Consider the following 20,232-nt stretch of genomic DNA (forward strand, 5'->3'; position numbering starts at 1 on the left):
GTTCAAATTTTAATTCATCACTTGAAAATAAAGGGGAAAAATGATATTTTCCGGTTTAATTTGATGACCAATTCAAGTTTTTCTCGACCGGGTATTTCATTCACTTGACAATGACTCCATCCTTACAAAAATATAACAATGTTAAGCCACCTACATTGAGACATCCCCAGTTCAAACTTGTCATTACATGTTAGAAGCCAATTTGACGCCGAATTTTCAGTCTCGTCAATTCCCTTTGGGACTTCCAATCCTCAACATGCTCTGATGCATGACAATGTATCGTCCAAAACTCACAGGGCGCCACTGAATCACAAACATAACAGTAACACTGCAATGAATACACCCACAACTATTTCATCAAATGCCAATGCTCAGACCATATAACAAACAAAGCTAAAGTAAAAGAGTGTTTTTATAGTACATACCAGGTAACAGTGCTTCTCATGAGGTGTTTTATCAAAGGGAAATCGCAGACAAAGATGCCTTGAATGTGGATAATCTCTACAAGCAACCTATATTCAACTCAAAATTTTGTCATTAACGTTATCACAAATTTAAACAACAACATAATACCCATATAAACAAAAGGAATAAAGACAAACCTTGCCCTTCTCAGCGACGACAGTGAGATCATCATCATCATCATCATCATCATGGGCGTCCTGGATGGTGAAGGAGAGCTTGGCAATGTTCATCGAATCAAAAGGGTTAAAATCAAGAATAAAACAATCCTCCATCATGTCCATGTTCTTTTTCAGTAAAGTACTCCCATCATCATCCTCCTGTTTACAGCTAATGTTGCTTAGCATCCTATCTTTCTCAGGCGATGATGATATGACTATTACTTCCTTACCCTCCATTGTTTCTTCCCTTCTGCTTCTTGTTGATGGCGTCGCCAATTATCTTCGGTACTACATTAAAGAACCGTTGGTTTGCCGTAAATACACCTCGGGAAACGGAAAGGATACCGTTTTGAGTTTCTTATTTTTATTTTTCTGAAACTATTCATGCTCCTCTTTTTTAACCATAAAATTAGTTCAAGCTTAAACGACAAATGAACGTATCAAGGTCGGGCCGAAACAGGGCTTTCACATTTCAGATAAATCCATGATACGACAATATAAAAGCCCAGCTACATATATACCTGTGGTGGCCTTGGGCCGAGACGCACGTTAGGTGTGTATATATAAGATCATTATGCCATCAACTATAGGTGGTTTTTTTTTAAAATGTCAGGAACAATATAAAAAAAACTGGATATGTGGCTTTTTAATTAATTTATTATTATAATACAAAATTTTTAATATTACTTTTGGAATGAAACTATAGACAATGAGTACTATAGGATTATTATATTGAAATGATATATTATATATGTCCTCAAACAAACAACCTTATCAAGAAGACCCAGATGCCGGTCAGCGTCGCGAAAATGGTGGTGTCACCCTCACTTTATCTCTTTTCTTCAACCCTAATTAAGTGGGCGTATATGTATATTTATATGTAAAAGTAGTATATAATCACATATAATCTATCTATAATATATAAAAGTACGAGTCATCTTATTAAATTTACATTTTAAAATTAAATATTTTAAAATTTATGATAATTATACATTTTAAAATAATTCTAATTTAATAGAAGTTGTGGTCACTATTATGTGTTTAAAAATAGTATAATTTAATTTAAAATGATTAGTTAGAAATTAGGATGTTGTGCTAATTTTAAAACAGAGCTATTACTTAAATAGAATGATAAACATATAATATAAGAAAACAAGTTGTGATAATTATAATATAAATTATAATTTTTAGTTAAACTTTTTTTATGTAAATAAAAATTGTGCTAAATTTATTTGCGTAAAATATGGTTATTACTCGAATATAATTGTAATCATCTTAATTATCACTTAACTAATATATTAGATTTAATTATGTTAAACAACTATTGTTTTGAATAATGTTACTTTGTATTAATTACATAAGGTAAAACTATATTATAAATTAAATATGTTTAAAATGTTTTAATTATGATTTAAAAATTATCTATTATAATATTTGAATTGAAATTTTTATAATATTTAAATTATATTCAATAATTAAAATAATAAATTTTACGTAATTACAACAATTAAAATTATAATATTTAAAAAATCAATTAAATATTTAATGCTTAAAATCATATTCGAGGGTAATTTAATTTTTTATTTAAAAAATTAATAAAAATATGTGATGAATTTTAACCCAAACTGATTGCATTAATAAAACATTTAATTTATCACTCAAGTAAAATTTTATTTTGATATTTTTATACATTTCAATTTTTATTATACACACTTTATTACCTTATCAATTCTACTTATATCTAAACTATTAATAAAATCCACACCAATTAAGTTAATAAAACCTTAAATTTACCACTCAAGCAAAATTTTATTTTGAAATTTTTTATACATTTTTTAATATGCACAATTTGTTATCTCTGCCAGTTGTATACATATATATTAATAATATTGTTACTTGAGTTGGTATCACCAAGTCAACTTAATACTAACTCAAAATTGACAACGAAATCATGACAAATGTTTGTAGTGCATTTAGTATTATTTTTCTAATGTATTTGTGTTTAAATGCCAATTTACCCATAATTTAATCTAATTTTTTTAATTTAATATCATACATATTTCATATGTTATTATAATTAATTAATTCTAAATTATACATTTAATTATTTATTATATATTAATTTAAAATATATATGTATATTTTAAATCTATAATTTCCATATACAAGTATGATAGGAATTTTAGTATAAATGAATGCAACTACTTTAGCATTTGGTGATGTTCTCATCCAGTTTACAAGGCCAATTTGATATACATTGTGAATATTAGAATAATGTTGTCATTAATAATAACATTATTTCTATTTACTTTTAAATTTAATGAAATATCATTCATCTAATTAAATATTAAAAGTATCAAAAAGATGCCTCATTAGTCCATAAATATTTTTTTTCTTTAGTCTATTTATAATTTAATTTTCTGTATTATAAATTAAAAAAAAAAAGGTTAAAATTGCATTATATTTTTCTTCTTTTTAAAAAAGTTGGTGGGTTGAGTGTACGACTTTTACAATATAACATCATTTAAGTTCAACTAATGGGTAAATGATATTCTCTCATTGGCTAGATGAAAAGTAAACGTAATCACGAGTTGTTTATTTTTATGATGAATGACTTGATTATTATTTTATAATATTTAACTTTTCATAAGTAAAAATATAATGATTATCATAAAATAAAATAAAATCATATCGGAAAAATGAATTTATCCCAAAAAGATTAAAATGTCTCCTAAAATAACACAATTATTGAAGGAACACTTGTTATCAAAAATTTTACATTTTAACGGAATAAATCAAATAAAGTAATCTCGAAACTCTATTGTTAAAAATAATCTTCCATTTCTTAAACTAAAGACCCCTAAATGTGAACTTACATTTTGTTTCGCATTTCCTTTCACCCCTTGGAAGGTCGTAGAGTTGGTGGGAGAGTTTGGTGAGGACAATAACGTGTTGACGAAAACAATTCGGCTACGTGTATTTGTAGCATATATATGGTCATGGTGACATATTTTTTGTCCATAAATTTATATAAGACATGGAATCACGTTGATATTTTAATTGAGATGTTGACAATAAACCAACATAAAAGGGTGGAATCACCATAATAATAAGAAATATTTTATTTTCAAGAAGTAAATATAAATTTCGAAAATATTAATATTTTTTAAATCGTAAAGTTTACATTAAAAGAGGTCAGATCATGTTGGTTCTGGTCACCAATTGCAACTATTATTACTCGTCTAGCAGTAGTTAGGTGAGATGTTATGTCCTTCCACCTTTTGTTCTTTCTTAATAACGTGGGTGAGATGTCAATGCTAATCCCTCTATGAATTAAGCCACAATCTTCTATTCTAATCTCTACGTTCATAATAAAAATGTATATTCTTTTGTATTATTTGAATTTGTTTTTTTATTATTTAAATAATTTCAATTTTGAGTTTATTTTTTTTATTATACCAACTTAAATAATTGTAAATCATGTGAATTTTTATAATTGTATAGTGATTTGAATTTTTAACATGTAAGTCCTTGTTAATTATCATGTTCGAATTTACTATTTTCTAATTAATCCATTTTTATTTGGGTATTTTAAATTCATATATAAAGTTAGTATATTAGTACAAATTCTCATGTCACACTGAACAAAATTCCTACCACGACAATAAAAAGTAGATATAAAGTGTCTATAATTTGGTTAAAATATGATATAAGTTCATGTAATTTAATCATTATGCTTTTATAACTAGAAGTTAATTTTTTTAATTTTCAGATTTTAAAATATAAGTCCAACTGATAATACTATTAAAATTATTTTGTTAAATTCAAGTTCATCACAATGTCATTCTTTTAATCACATTACTATCAAGTGAGTATTTTTTTTATTATTTAAAAATGCCACACCAACAAATTCAACAATATTAATAGTTAAACTTGAATTTTAAAATTTGAAAAATAAGACTAAAGTCCTGAATTTATGATATAAAATTGCACCAAAAAACCTAAAGTGGGGCTGCTTTCATTAATAATTATTATTATATTTTATTGCCTTACAAAATAATTATAAGAAAAGTAGTATTAATAATATGTACTTATTTCAAACAAAATTGAAAAACTCAGGGCTTTAATTTGAAGGTTGTCTCAGCATATAACTAAAACATTAATTTAAATATTACAATTTCATTTCTTTTTGTTGCTTTCTCATTTTACAAGTTTGGACAGCAACTTGGCATCAAACAATAGTTTAACTTCATTAATTAACTAAACTAACACTAATCTCACTTCAACCCTTTGCAGGCCATATAGTTTATGGTTCACTTTGTTTTAAACCAATTTATATACCTTCTACTATTAAATAAATTATTGAAGTTTTTTATTATTAAAAATATTAAATAAAGTAATATTTACTATTTAAAAAATATCAATATTTTGAAAGTTTTTTTTGATGATTATATAAATAAATTTTTTAAAAAAAATTAAACTACTAATAAAATAAAATAAAAACTTTTATGTCACTTTTTAAAGAATAAAGGTTAACTTTGATTATATAAAATCTTACTTTGCAAATACTTTCACCTTTTGTCCTAACTCTCAACAAAACATAACACTTTTGCCGAAGGAGAATGTGTTCCATTGGTAAAAATATTATAGACGTCGAATTATATTTGGTTTTTTTACTTTAAAAATGGGTAAATTAATTATTGTACTTTATATTAAAGAGCAAATTAGTCATTCTGTTAAAAATTCCATCTATTTTTACTGTTAAAAATTAGTCATTGTACAACAGCATGAGATAAACGTGACACATCACGTGTTACTGTCTAGCTATTTCGTCAACCACGTCAATTTTTAACCGTATAAATGAATGAAATTTTTATCTTTACTTTTTGATCTAATGTACTAGAAATAATTTACCTATTTTTTGAATGAAAGGAGACAAAATGTAATCTAGTTCTTCGTACAAAAACCTCCATAATAATTTTATCACTTTCGATGCTTTTGACAATCTTATCATACATATAGTCAAATAAAAAATAAATTTACTAAAATTTTGATTAAAATAAATCACATTAAATTATTAAACAAATTTAATGGAAAAGATTAATTTCAAAACAGAAAATCTTAATTTAAAAAGTGCATTAATTTGAAAACGAAAACATATGAACTGCCATAAAAATTACTATAAACAGGAGTAAGTGATCTTTAAAATGGAGGAAAAATGGTGAGAGAGAGAGGTAGGTAAGTGGGGTCAGTATTTTATATGTGTGGAGAGGAAATTGGGTTCCATAACCAAAGCTGTTGAGCCGAAACATTATATATAACACCACTTTTGTGTTATCAACCATGCCCATATCTTCTTTATTCTCTGCAATCTCTTCTTTTTAGAGTTTCATCACACCAGATATTACAATGGGTTCAATCGGTGAAACTCAAATGACACCCACCCAAGTCTCAGATGAGGAAGCCAACTTATTCGCTATGCAACTTGCCAGTGCATCAGTTCTCCCCATGGTCCTCAAATCAGCCATTGAACTTGACTTGCTGGAGATCATGGCCAAAGCTGGTCCAGGTGCTTTCTTGTCCCCAAAAGAAGTGGCTTCCAAGCTCCCCACCACCAACCCTGATGCACCCGTCATGCTGGACCGTATCTTGCGTCTCCTGGCTAGCTACAACGTCCTCACTTGCTCCTTGCGTACCCTTCCTGATGGCAAAGTGGAAAGACTCTATGGCCTTGGCCCTGTCTGCAAATTCTTGACCAAGAACGAAGATGGTGTCACTCTTTCCGCCCTTAGTCTCATGAATCAAGACAAGGTCCTTATGGAGAGCTGGTATGCCTCAGTTCTTCAAAACTTTAAGCTTAACTGGTTTATCTTTTCATTTATCTATGAGTTTGATTTTGATGAATTGATAACAACAACAATCATTCATGATTATATGTAGTTTTTGCATAGTGTTCAAATATGAATATGCTCTGCTTGCTTGAAATGTCAGCCTTAACAGCTATTTTAGCTAACTCCCAACGTTTGTTTAGATTTAAATCTAGAAATTGAAAACCAAGGCATTGTTAGTAAATAGGAGAGAATATATATTTCAATCATGTTATTGGATAAGTGGGTTGGTTCAACCTCCATATGGAAAAAGTAGAACGAGTGCGTTTATTTATTTATTTTTTGTCGTTATCTTGATCAGCTATGTCAAACTTTAATTTTTATAATATGTATTCAACATAAAAAAGTTGCAGTGCTGGATAATATTCAGGGGATCCGATTCTCTGTTTCACAATTTTCAGGGGAGGTACTAATTGAACCTTCATGTTGGACTGTTTCCAGGTACTACTTGAAAGATGCTGTGCTGGATGGTGGAATTCCATTCAACAAGGCCTATGGTATGACTGCATTTGAGTACCATGGCACTGATACTAGATTCAACAAGGTTTTCAACAGGGGAATGTCTGATCACTCTACCATCACCATGAAGAAGATTCTCGATACATATGATGGTTTCCAAGGACTAAAAACATTGGTCGATGTTGGCGGTGGTACCGGTGCCACGCTTAGCATGATCGTCTCTAAGTACCCCACCATAAAAGGCATTAACTTCGATTTGCCTCATGTCATTGAGGATGCTCCTAGCTGTCCTGGTATGCAATTATCCATTCTTCACAAATTGTAGGCAATATTGCATTGTTCCTGTTTATCATGTTTTTGCAATGGGATTGGCTGTAGGTGTGGAGCATGTTGGTGGAGACATGTTTGTAAGTGTACCAAAAGGAGATGCCATTTTCATGAAGGTATGCTCAGTGCCCCCACTAAGTTTTACCTACCGCATTATGTTATGTTCTTGACATGTATGTGCTTATGCAGTGGATATGTCATGATTGGAGCGACGAACACTGCGCCAAGTTTTTGAAGAACTGCTATGAAGCTTTGCCAGACAACGGGAAAGTGATTGTTGCCGAATGCATTCTTCCTGATTACCCCGATCCTAGCCTTGCCACGAAGTTGGTTGTCCATATTGATTGCATCATGTTGGCTCACAACCCTGGTGGGAAAGAGAGGACCGCAAAGGAATTCAAGGCACTAGCAACGGGTGCGGGATTTCAAGGCTTCCAAATCAAATGCTCCGCTTTTGGCACCAACATCATGGAGTTTCTCAAAAGTGTTTGAATCTTACATGCTTTTGGATTCTGAAGCTTGGTGATTGTTGTCTCAAAGGTGGATTTTCTGGAATTACATACTTTTTGTTTGACAGAAAACAATAAAGAACGAAATTTCATGGTTTTTACGTAGAAGAAATACCATACTATATCCACTACCTTACTGTAACTATTAAACAAAGTTAAAAGGCATAAAGCCTCTACTTTGAGAATGATTCATGGAGAAGATGATTGTTTAAATACCTCTTTTCTTTGCTTCCATTTTCTTTCTGCAAAACTCGGGAAATCGTTGTCAAATCCTGACAGCTAAATCAGTATATAACTTCGTGAATCCAGCATCCAGTTCGCTTTGAAGTGGCAAATGTTGCCTGTAGGCAGAAAAGCTATCGGTAGCTGGCTCAGCTCGAATTATTTGGAACGTTTCAGGAACAGCAAGAACCTTTTTCATGAAAGATAATATAAATCATCTGCATAAAATCATTTTATTACAGATAATGTTGTGCTGTATGCTAGAATACAATAATAAAGATAAGTGCAATATCAGTACAAAACAATCCCATGCTACATATGGATCATAAGTTACAGAGTAGGCTTGCTAAAATGGCTGCAATGATGGCCAGCAATATAGTTATGCTGCATTAAAAATGGCGTACTGCAATGAATAATAATAATAACAACAATAATAATAATAGGGGCCGTCTAGTGATTCTGCAATAATATACAGGCATACAGGCATTCAGGTAAAACCGACAAGTCTATGGAAACAATAGAAGTCAAGCATCTGAAGCGGGCGGGGACGAAAGCCGATATTAGTTTTTGAAAAGTTCCAAACAATGTTCTTGGTCCAAGTTCCTGCTCCAAAATTTACTGTAGTACTCTTCATAAGTAAAATCCCTGTATACAGCTTCACATCCGTCCTCGGTGAGAGGCTTTGCGGGGCTGATCAAGGCACGGTCAAACGGGCAGAGGAAAGAAGCAACTGACATCCTTTCCTTATTGGCATTCACGACCGCTCGATGCCACACGCTCTTGTACCTCCCATTACTCAATGCCTGCAACCATTCATACATGTCACACTTGATCATACTTAGCTACCTTTGAAAGTGGAATATTAGGTTTACCTGTAATTGATCACCGATGTTAATAACAAAAGCATCCGGTTGAGGATTAACGGCGAGCCATTTGCCGTCTTTGAGTACTTGGAGTCCCGCAACTTGTAAGTCCTGAAGCAAAATTGTAAGAGCATTGGGGTCTGTATGTCCAGGCAATCCATAAGTCAGCTCTGGTTCGGGACATGGTGGGTAATAGTTGACAGCCATATGCTGGCCTTGCTCGCCAAGAACATTCTTAATGTAGTCTTTTTCCAAGCCCAAGCTCTGGGATATTAATTCTTGTAATCTATACCCAAGTTCTCGAACTTCTACACAGTAATTACTTACAATATCCCTAGAAAATTCAACAGGAAAAAGCCCATTTTGATATTAATTTCAGAACAAAATAGGGTCCATTGGAAACACATGAAGAAAATCCAAAAAGAGAAAAGAGATCAAGTGGGCAGATAAAAGTGATCTGATTGGGGAAGTGTTTAACCAATAATAATGCAATAATAAAAACACCATAAAAAGGCCCTTTCGAAAACGATGTATAACAACAATAGAAGGGAAAAAGAAATATGCAGATGCAGATAAAAAGATGATGATACCAAATATACGTTTGGATGATGGCAGTCTGAAAAGTTGGATTCGAATAAAAAAAAAGATGCACTGCGTGGAGTATATAAAAAAAAAGTTCATTAGGACTTTTATTCACCCCCACAAAAGCAATTGTCAAATGTCAACTTCATCATCAACATCACCATTATCACCGCCGAGTGTTACCACTAATTAAAAATCTTCTTATCATAAGCCATACCGACTCGGTCTCCACAGTTAGTTTCATGGTTCTATTCTCAGGTTTTGTTGCCATCATCACCGTAGATCGTTTATTGTTCCGCTAATGGAGCTTGACAGTGAAGGGTTAAGAAAGACCTGATTGAATCACTGTCTGAGCTGATAGATGTAACCAGATAAGGCAATTGGCCCACTCTCCACCCAATTATATACGGTGAGACCGATAATACTCGGTGTTCATTCGATTTTGGCTTAAGGTAACTATAAATTCGGGCATCAACATCCAGCTCGAGTTGTACACTCTTTAATGCTAAATTTGTTACTTCACTATCAAAAGAGCAACTTTTTCTCTTTATTACGTGTATGTGTTCCCCCATGGAAGAAGATATTTTTATAATATTTTGTCATGAATCTAAGAATAACATTTGCTTTTGGACCAAAAGTATAGATACGTGATCAATTAAGGTAAAATTACCATTAAGAGTTCGTATTTTACCCCTCTACTCAAAACACAAATTTTTCTGTTATTATCTCAATGGAGTTTTTAAAAAATCAAAAACCTGAAGATCAACTGGTAAAGTGATTTTACTGTGATTTTCCGACAGGTATTTTGGTTGTTCTCCGGACAACAGCCTGAAACTCCATGCAACCAAATCTGAAAATCTGACATCTTTCATCCGTAGGTTTTAAGTCGTGCTCTAACTCTTCCAATTCCTGAAGAGGCACCTTATTTAACCTTTTCCGAATACGAAAACTTTTGATGTCTAATTAAATAAATATTATTTCGTTCATCCAAAATCGGAATATTCCCATCTACTTTTTACTCGTAATAAAGTACATTTTTTTCTATTTTCAGTGATAGATTTGAATCTTTCTTCATGTCGTCGCCTTTACCAACCAATAGTAACGTTAATTAGCTTAATTAGCGTTAATAAGTTTTGACTTTGTGTAATTGTTGCTTTATTGGTGATGGAATAAGCAACAAATACATACCAAAACTCATCCATCCATGGGAGGCCAATCTAAAACAACCCTTAGATCATCATGCTTATGTAATGTTTATTGTAGTGGTCACAATACACCACCACCTACAAACTCCTAGGGAAACCACGTGACCACATGTCCAAGTGCACACCATATGTAGATTACAAGAAGGGGATCAATAGCGGGAAAATTCAAGAGAGGGGACTTGACTTTTCCTTTGATATGTAGTATGCTTTATGACTTGGTTAATTAGCAAAAGGAAGAACACTAAAATTCCACCTTTAAGGTCACCTTAAAAAGTACTAAAATTTATCAAGTAGGGACAAAGGAAAAAAAACTCATATGGATAATGATCTATCGAATATAAAATTAATTATATAGTATTAAAGTATCAGAACATTCAGAAGATCTTATTTAAATTTAAAAAATTTAAAAGAATAACTTATCAATCATGTGCTCAAATCAAGTAAGAGAAAATTATAAGACTCGTGCACTATTTTGTTAACTGTGATTCCATGCATAATGCCAAAGACATTATTTTAAAGATGTTAGGTTGTTACTCCTTTGAAGAAAAATAAATAATGCATTTAGTACTCAACTTATAGTTGAATCATATCATTAGAACATGCATGACAGATACAATGGAAATGACAAATGGGCCTAACTAGAGCATCGATTTTCAATATTTTATAGCCGTTGTTCAAAGAGAAAAAAGGTGAGGCAAAACCAGTATATGCGAGGAAGAAGAAGATGAAGGACTTACTTGAAAGGAGGAGGATTTGAAGGCCACTCAGGGACATATTTGTGAAGAGGGTAGCAGTGTAATCTTAGATAATCTCTCCAGTTATGAACCTTCTCTTTATTCACATTAAAACTAGTGGAAAGTCTCATTGTTTTAGAAGGGTCATCGGAGTAAAGCTTCAGTTTCTCCTCTAATGGCAACTCAAAGAAATCATGTGCTACTTGCAACATTTTTTCAACTGTTTCTTTGGAAACTCCGTGATTAATTACCTGGAAAAATGGATAATACGATCGATGATTACAAAAAAACTAAAAAGGGAAAAAGACAGAGGCGATGATATTGAGAAAATTAATTTCATACCTGAAAAAATCCATACTGCATGCAGGCATGACAAATTTGTTGAATAATATGGGTTCTGTCCTCACACCCTAAATCGATAACAGGGACGTCTTCACATTCAGAGACTTCGGATAAACGGGGACGCTCCGATTCCGGTCTGACGTAATTTGCCGGTAAGTTAGAATATCGGATTCCAGAGGAAAGTACCTTTGTATCCATATCCCAAATCGGAATCCCCAAAAGGAAATACAAGAGAAGAGGGGCGACGGTGGAGACGAGGGAGTGTTGAGAGCAATATTTACTTACTTATTTCATTCAAGTTCATTGAAATGAATTGAGTACCCCATTTTCAAGCTCAAAATACACTTTTATTTATAGACCGCCGTGCAGGTGGCTCCATTGAAATGCTTCTTATTCTAATATTTAGAAATATCTGATTTTATTCATTAATCTCATATTTTTATTAATATTGGTTAAAGTAATAAATTAAATATTTAAAAAATAAAAATAATAATTTAGTGGTAGAGATATTTGTAAGTCGACATCCAAATGAAAATAAAAATTTATGTCCTAATATTACCAAAAAAATAAAGGATAAACTACACCCATGATCACTTTTGTTTACCTTAGGTTACATTTTAGTCACTTATGTTTGAAATGTTATGTTTTTGTCACTTATGTTATCGTGTTGTAACATTTTAGTCACTGAGTTATTAATTGTCGCTAACCGTGTAACGGTAAGTTGACGTGGCATGTTAAATCCTCATTTCAAACAAAAATTTTAGGGTAAATTATACAATCGATCCTCATATTTTTTCATTTTGAGCAATTTAATTTTTTATGTTCATATTTAATTTTTTTAATTATTTCCCATTATTTTATGTTTCTCCTTATCTTTTCTTACATTCTCCATTTCTTTTAACATATCAAGAAGTCGAATTGGCAGTGAAAAAATAAGTAGGAAGTCGAAAACCATCATTGTCTATAACCAAAACCCATTAAACCCATACCAAGCTTTTTTCTTCACTGCCAATTCGACTTCCTAATATGTTGAAAGAAATGGAGAAGGTAGGAAAATAGAGGGAAAAGCAGAAGAGAATGGAAAATAATGAAAAAAAAGAGTTAAAAGAACATAAAAGAAAAAATTAAATTGCTCAAAATGAAAAATATGGGGACCAATTGTATAATTTAACCTAATTTTTTTGTTTGAAATGATATTTAAAGCGCCACATTAGCTTATCGTTATACCGTTAACGACAATTAACGGCTCAATGACTAAAATGTTACAACACAATAACATAAGTGACTAAAACGTAACATTTCAAACATAAGTGACTAAAACGTAACCTAAGGTAAACAAAAGTGACCATGAGTGAATTTACCCAAAAATAAAACAGTATCCAGTTTCAGGCCAACACTTGCCCAATTTTGGTAGCTACGGCTAATTAAACCTTAGGAGATTAAATTTCTAACCTTAATTTTATTATTTAATTTAAAAGTATTTTATTTTACTCCACTTTTTTAAGGCTTTTTTCTTTTTCCCATTGTTTCTATCTATTTGTCTTTTTTTTTTCAATTTCATCCGTTTTATACGCCAAAATAACAGCAGCCTTTTGTGCTCGCTGTCGATTCTCTATTGATAGGACATTTTTTAAAAAAGTCAGGAAAAACAGAAAATCCCATGTGTTTTAATTTAGTTTTACTTTCCAGATTTTACGAATTAGTACAATTGTTTATTGTAAATTATAAAAATAGTCACTTTTGTTTAATTCAGACTATATTTTAGTTATTTATATTTGAAATTTTACGTTTTAATCACTTTCGTTATCGTTTTGTTACGAAGTGTTCACTCCAATGTTAAGCTCTGTTACCTCCCTAACAGAGATCCTACGTGACAATCTAAATTAAATTTATTTAATTAAAAACATATTTTCATCCCAGTAATTGGACATCTAAGTTAGCGATTAAAACCTATTTAGACTGCCACGTAGGGAGATAACGGAACTTAATGATAGAGTGATCACGTTGTAACAAAACGATAACATAAGTGACTAAAATGTAATATGAGGCAAACAAAAGTGACTATTTTTATAGTTTACCCAATTGTTAATATTATTATTTTAATTACATAACTACCAAACGAGTATTTCTTTTATTTTAAAATATCACACTAATAAATTTAACAAAAAAAATAACATTAACAAATGGATCTAAAATTTAAAATAATTAAATTTATAAACATAAAAATATAAAGACTAATTTTTAAATTTATAAACTTCTCTCGCTACCACCTAAAATAAATCTACCGACCGAGAAATAAAATAAAAATTAGGTATTTTATTTGTCAAAGAATGATTAATAAATGTGCTAGTTTTTCTTTAAAGTCATAATTATATGGACCGAGTCAAATATAAATATGATGCATTTATATGGTGGAGGAAAAATAAATATGAGGTCACAAATGGCTAAGACCCCCACCTATGCAACTTTTTTCTCTTTTCATCACCTTTCGTACACCTGGGATTATTTTATGAGGTGCTTTTTTCCTCTCACCTCTATTCTATTTTTAGTCATTAAATTATGAAGAAATTTTTGTTTCAATCACTTAATTAAAAACAGTTATAATTTAGTCACTATATTAACTGAAAGTTTTCAGTAATGTCGTTAGATTGTTAAAATCAACATTATATGGTTTTTTCTATTCACACTATCTACATAAATAAAAAGCTCTTTCCTCTTCTTTTCTATAATTCAATATTTTTTTCATGAAACAGCTTTGGACGTTAAGAATCTGTGAACCAAAATTCAAACCACTTTTTTCTTCGACCTCCGATACTGATCGTCATATCGACTTAGGTCTAAGGTATATTCTTCTCCTCATTGATAGGTAATGATCCACTATACCGATCGTCAAACCATCACTTGGAGCCCACTGGCAAAACTTTTTTAAAAAACTTAATAGCTCAATGACTTAAATAAAACTTTTGAATACTTCAGTGACTTAAATGGAAACTTTCAAATATTTCAGTGACCAAAATGAAGATTACCCATAGTTTAGTGACTAATGGTGTAGTTTACTCAAAAAAATATTTGAAGATGAAACCACCTTTTTATATAAAGGGTAAATTACACCGGTAGTCACTCAATTATTGATAATTTTTTTATTACCCAACTATGGAAAATTATAAAATGTCACCCAATTATTCGACTTTTTTCTTTTTTGGTCATCAGTCATTTAATTAATAATGGAAAAATAACTTGTCAGCTTTTAAAACTATTATATTGAGTTTTTTTAATATTTCCATTTTTAGTAAAAAAATTATCAAATTTAGCTGATAAATTTGTTTTTTTTAGACTTTTAGGTAAAAAGGTCACAATGAAAAGCAAAACTAGAAAAAAAAAAAGAGACCAAATTACACAATTTGCAAATGTTGAATGTTATTTTCTTAGAATCAAGACAAAATTGACACAATGTCTAAATCTTGAGTGTTAAAGTTGCTATTATACAAATTTTAAAACTTGCCACATCATATTTCCTTTAGCTATTTAACAATCAGTAACCAAAAAAATACAAAATCAAATAGTTAGATAATAATTTTATTTCATAGTTTAGTGACCAAAAAGAAACTTAACAATAATTTAGTGACTACTAGTGTAGTTTACCCGTATATAAAATGTATGATACAAGATTAAGTTTAGATTATACCATAGATGACAACATTTGTAGTTATATATATAAAGATTATATTAATTAATGAATCTAAATTTTAACTTTTTAAGGTTTAAAGCACCGAAGGTTCACAAACTATATCCTTCATTTAAAATGATCTCAAACTTAAAAAATGTTCAAATTGAATTTTTGAAATATCAATATTGTATCAATCTGATTCTTTTTTCTGTTTAGTTGTTGGCTTAATGCATTCAAATATCATGTTAAGCATATCTAAAGCACGTAAATCAAATTCTGAGTACATGTATACTTATTGTAAAAATAAATTGGATATGTCATATTAAAAAATAAAATTTTGAATTTTTATGTAGATTCAATGTATTAAATTACTTTTTGAGTAAGAAGCTGGTTTCGCCACGGCAAGGGAATAGTACGTGATCAAATAGAGTGTGAATTTTTGGATTTAATAGATATTTGGAAAATTGTTTTGCTTTTTATACGGAGGCGTAGGGTATTTTGGACGGGCTGGATTGTCTTATTAAGCGGGGATATGACAAGGTGATTATTTAATCTAATTATCTTGAGGCGGTTATAGCTATTCAGGAGAATTCTTCAGAAGGGTCCAATTCTACCTTAATCAGGAGAATCCATCAGATGTTATCACGGTTCAAAAAGTGGAGCGTTCGACACATTTCTAGAGAGAATAATCAAGAAGTTGATCGTTTAGTCAAATTAGTCCAACATAGAATAAATTTTGTTTGAAATCTCCCCATTGGAGGGGATGGTCTAGTTTATGTATTTAGCTTACTTATTTTACTTTTTCACCAAAAAAAAAAACTTTCTGAGTCATAATATAGGTAAAATTTATAAGTTTTGAGAGTTTTCATTGTGAATGTTTAAAAGTGAGACTACAACAATAAAAGGATTAGCTTACATTAAATTATAGTTTATACCAAAAAATTATAGTGAAACTCTCACTAGATAAAACCTCATAGACATAGATTATTAAACTAAACTTTATAACATTGTTATACCCCTCCTTCCTTTGGACACGTGACAACATGGCAAGCTTTGAGAAACGCCAACCACAAGCAATCTGTCATTCTGCATTACCCGGCTGGTCATTACGTGACCAACATGTAACAACCCATTTTCAGTGAAATCGGAATAGTGGTTTCGGGACCACAAATCCGGGTCAGAAAGAAAATTTATTTTAATAATATTGCATGGTCTGCATTATGATAGGAAAGACTTATGAAAATTTTGATAACAAAATTTTACAGAGTACATGTTTAATTATAGAAAGGACCAAATTGCATAAAATGTAAAAGTTGAGTTCTAGTAGCTATAAGTATCAAATAGCTATGGGATTCAAAACTTGAGGTCCTTATATGGTAATTAGACCATTAAGAAAATTTATTAGATATTTTTGATAATTCATCCATGGAAAATTAGAAAAAGAAAAGGACTAAATTGGAATTAGGAATAAATAAAGATGATAATAGCCTAATCTAGAATGATTAGATAAAGTGTTATTTGAGGAAAAATTAGTTCCATTAAAGTTTTAATTGAGTAGGGACTAAATTGTAAAAACTATAAATTTTAGGGTAAAAGTGTAATTTTGAAAATTGAAGGGCATAAATTTCGAAGTGAATTAGTATTGAATTGGATGCTAATAAATGGAAAATTTTATATTATATCGAGAATCCGAAGATAAACGCGAAAAAGAGAAAATATCAAACTAGTCCCTGAATTTTTACAAATACTATTGATTGGCCCAGGTAAGTTCATATGGCTAAATTTAATGACTTGTTATGAAAATTTCATGAATGCTATGGTATGCTATTGTATATGAATGTTATGAAACTGAGATAATTGTGAAATTATGAATGCTTGAATAAAAGTTCTAATTTAGTGGAACATTGGATTGAGTACTTTCGTTCAGTGACTCATAAGCATTGACGGAAAAGACCATAGTTGGACCATGGCAATATGTGATATGTGATTTCCTTATAAGACCATATCTGGGATATGGCATCGGTGTGATATGTGCTTCCGTGTAAAACCATAGCTGGGCTATGGCTTTGATGTGTGATATGTGATTATGTGCAAAACATTGGGAAAAGGAAGTACTCAATTCTGTAATTGTTCCCTAAATTGATTAAGAAAAGTAAGCGATAAATGGACCTAAGATATTGAAATTGATTATTATTTGATATTGAGCTTAATTAAGTAAATATTGAGGTAAGTAACTTTATGGAATTGAATGAGAAATATGTGTTAGTATTGAATTATGTTATATGTGTTATTAAAAGTAATATATATTGATACATAAAATTTTGTGCTAAATACTAAAATACAAAATATATAAAAATGATATGTGAAATACATGATACAGATTATTAGTGAATTATGGATGAATAATGAATTTAGAAATATATTACATGTATTAACGATAGTGAAGATATAAGTATACGGATTATCGGTGCAAGGATTAAATTGTAAAGTATATAGAAGCATTATGCGAAAAGTGTAAAAGTGATATATGTGCATAATATAATTTGCCCAAGTAGATGAGATTAGAACTACTAGGATATTAATGGTATGCCATTAAGGAACCTTAGTGTGCTCTCTGATTATTAGCACATCAATGCTCTCTGATTATTAGCACGTCAGTGCTCTCTGATTATTAGTACATCCGTGCTCTCTGATTATTAGCATGTTAGTGGTCTCTGATTAGCACATTTGTGCTCTCTGTATAACACTTTAGTGCTATCTGTTCATTAGTGCATAACAATGCACCTCTGTATTTGTTCCGTATATACAGTGTGTTCTATAAAGTCTACTTTGGGCTAAGAATATGAAATAGTGAATTGAAAATAGAATGTGAAATATGTTGCAAATATATGGAATATATGAGTTATATACTCATGAAATGACTATGGAATGGATATTGCAATTGTATAATGAAATGTGAAATAAATTGTGAAAAGCTATTTATATAGCAAGCATGAGAATTGAGACATTTGTGAAACAAATGAAATATGATATGGTTGTTGTAATAAACTCAAGTGTGACATGTCGAGAAAATAAGTTTATCAAAGTTGAATTTATATGTAATATGTGCAAGTACGCTAACTAGTGTGGTTGCTTGATGCTTAGGCAAGTGTCAGGCCATTGACGGAATGGTAATGTGATTATTTATATAATGCATTGAAGTGGTAAGGCTTAAATTATGCAATTTTTTTTATGAAATGACTTATCATGCGATCAATTAAAAAAAAAGAAGAAGAAAAGACATTGGTTAAATGCACTAGCTTGTGACCATGGTTGAATGATATGATTATGACTTGTGTGTTAGGCATATGGGATAAGTGTGGAAAGTAAAGAAATGCAAATGATAATAAAGAAATTTAGAAGAGTTAAAGTTATATATAAAATCTTACTAAGCTTACATAAGCTTACTCATGTGTGTTTAATGTTCTTTGTAGATTGATGTGAAATTGGTGGATCGGATCAACACATCAGGGCATACTATCCATATTACTTCGGTAAATTTTATTGTGCATCTTAAGGTTTATATGACACGTGTAGGGTTTAATTGAAAGGAAGTGAAGGTGTTATAAACTTAGTTATCAACATTTTTCATTAAAACGGTTTTGGACAGCAGCAGTAGTCCGACTTTAAAAATTCACCAAAAATTTTGGAAATCAAATTAGAGGTTGAATAAAATATGAAATTAAATCTTATTGAGCCTAGTTTTACTAGAAGAAACGGTGTAAGCAAAAAAAATTCATATATGATATATTTAAATTTTTATGAGATAGGGTCAAAGTGATTTTGGAATCCCCTATTTTTACTTTGGAAAATCATTAAAAATTGTATAAAATGATTATGTGTTAGAATTTATATGTTTAAAATTCTTAATGAGACTATTTTCAATAGAAACAAACGGGAACCTCATCTGAATCCCGTACGAGGAGATAATTAATTTTTAGTGAAGAAGGGTTGAAACTGTCAGATAGCAGAATAGGGATGATTTAAAGAATAAACTGTACTTATTGGTTAAACCATAAAATTAAACCATAAATTTTGAAAATTTTATGGTAAGAATATACGTGAGCCTAGTTTTAGGGAAATTTAGCGAATCTTAATTCGAAGTTTCATGGCTCAAGATATAAATAATTTAATGACGATGATTTGAGTGGACAACTTTGATATGATCATAAGTAAATAGTGGAATTATGTGCAATTATTGTAACACCCCTTACCCGTATCCAACACCGGAATAGGGTACGAGGCATTACCAAAACACATACACTTGTAAACGTATTTAACCGAGTTATAAAATTTCATCAAAATTAAAACTTTCAAAATAATTAACATGTTTCTATAACTTTTCACAATATATCCTCAAAATATTATAGTCATAATAATTAGGGCCTGCGAGACCCGATACATACTCATGCAATTTAATGCTTCATTTCCATTTCATTCAATTCGCAATTTCTCATGCTCATAATTTAAATCATATCACTAGCAATTTCCATTTAATTCACGTACAATTCAATGACATCAAATTCAAAACTAATACGTATTTACCATTTAACTCAATGTTTATTGATTATACCATTCAATAACACATTTATGTAATTCTCAATTTAGCAATGAAAATATCACTTTAGTTTGAATAACAACATCGTCCCGATATAAATACACTACCACTTATCCATTTACTTTAATTCTTTTGGGCCCATTTGTCACTTACCATCCTTAATCAAATTACGGAACGGTCACAGAAAATTGAGTACTTCACTTTCACTTTGCCA

General features: G+C 30.5%; 3 protein-coding genes across 3 annotated transcripts; 1 reads left to right on the forward strand and 2 right to left on the reverse strand.

Annotated features, from left to right (window-relative positions):
• Nucleotides 1–132: 132 nt before the first annotated feature.
• On the reverse strand, nt 133–941 carry LOC107947188 (uncharacterized). Its single transcript, XM_016881763.2, has 3 exons — nt 603–941; nt 426–512; nt 133–328 (listed from the first exon to the last, which is right to left on the reverse strand). Exons 1-3 carry the CDS (start codon nt 858–860, stop codon nt 191–193), a joined length of 483 nt encoding a protein of 160 aa, XP_016737252.1. The 5' UTR covers nt 861–941; the 3' UTR covers nt 133–190.
• Nucleotides 942–5,848: 4,907 nt separating this feature from the next.
• Nucleotides 5,849–8,019, forward strand: LOC107947186 (caffeic acid 3-O-methyltransferase). Its single transcript, XM_016881759.2, has 4 exons — nt 5,849–6,451; nt 6,953–7,263; nt 7,349–7,413; nt 7,487–8,019. Exons 1-4 carry the CDS (start codon nt 6,033–6,035, stop codon nt 7,787–7,789), a joined length of 1,098 nt encoding a protein of 365 aa, XP_016737248.2. The 5' UTR covers nt 5,849–6,032; the 3' UTR covers nt 7,790–8,019.
• Nucleotides 8,020–8,319: 300 nt separating this feature from the next.
• Nucleotides 8,320–12,168, reverse strand: LOC107947187 (protein DOWNY MILDEW RESISTANCE 6). Its single transcript, XM_016881762.2, has 4 exons — nt 11,755–12,168; nt 11,416–11,663; nt 8,901–9,225; nt 8,320–8,831 (listed from the first exon to the last, which is right to left on the reverse strand). Exons 1-4 carry the CDS (start codon nt 11,950–11,952, stop codon nt 8,589–8,591), a joined length of 1,014 nt encoding a protein of 337 aa, XP_016737251.2. The 5' UTR covers nt 11,953–12,168; the 3' UTR covers nt 8,320–8,588.
• Nucleotides 12,169–20,232: the final 8,064 nt, after the last annotated feature.

The sequence above is a fragment of the Gossypium hirsutum genome, chromosome D12 (genome assembly GCF_007990345.1).
Source record: "Gossypium hirsutum isolate 1008001.06 chromosome D12, Gossypium_hirsutum_v2.1, whole genome shotgun sequence".
Taxonomy (NCBI): domain Eukaryota; kingdom Viridiplantae; phylum Streptophyta; class Magnoliopsida; order Malvales; family Malvaceae; genus Gossypium; species Gossypium hirsutum.

Bases quoted from the DNA above. Each gene is read 5' to 3' on its own strand.
- LOC107947188 (XM_016881763.2), bottom strand. From the start codon at position 860: ATGGAGGGTAAGGAAGTAATAGTCATATCATCATCGCCTGAGAAAGAT. The intron at 513-602 runs GTTTGTCTTTAT...AGTTGAATATAG, and splicing joins TCGTCGCTGAGAAGGGCAAG to GTTGCTTGTAGAGATTATCC. The intron at 329-425 runs GTATGTACTATA...TATTCATTGCAG, and splicing joins ATGAGAAGCACTGTTACCTG to TGTTACTGTTATGTTTGTGA.
- LOC107947186 (XM_016881759.2), top strand. From the start codon at position 6,033: ATGGGTTCAATCGGTGAAACTCAAATGACACCCACCCAAGTCTCAGAT. The intron at 6,452-6,952 runs GTATGCCTCAGT...GACTGTTTCCAG, and splicing joins AAGGTCCTTATGGAGAGCTG to GTACTACTTGAAAGATGCTG. The intron at 7,264-7,348 runs GTATGCAATTAT...GATTGGCTGTAG, and splicing joins GGATGCTCCTAGCTGTCCTG to GTGTGGAGCATGTTGGTGGA.
- LOC107947187 (XM_016881762.2), bottom strand. From the start codon at position 11,952: ATGGATACAAAGGTACTTTCCTCTGGAATCCGATATTCTAACTTACCG. The intron at 9,226-11,415 runs GTAAGTCCTTCA...TGAATTTTCTAG, and splicing joins TCAAATCCTCCTCCTTTCAA to GGATATTGTAAGTAATTACT. The intron at 8,832-8,900 runs GTAAACCTAATA...GAATGGTTGCAG, and splicing joins ACATCGGTGATCAATTACAG to GCATTGAGTAATGGGAGGTA.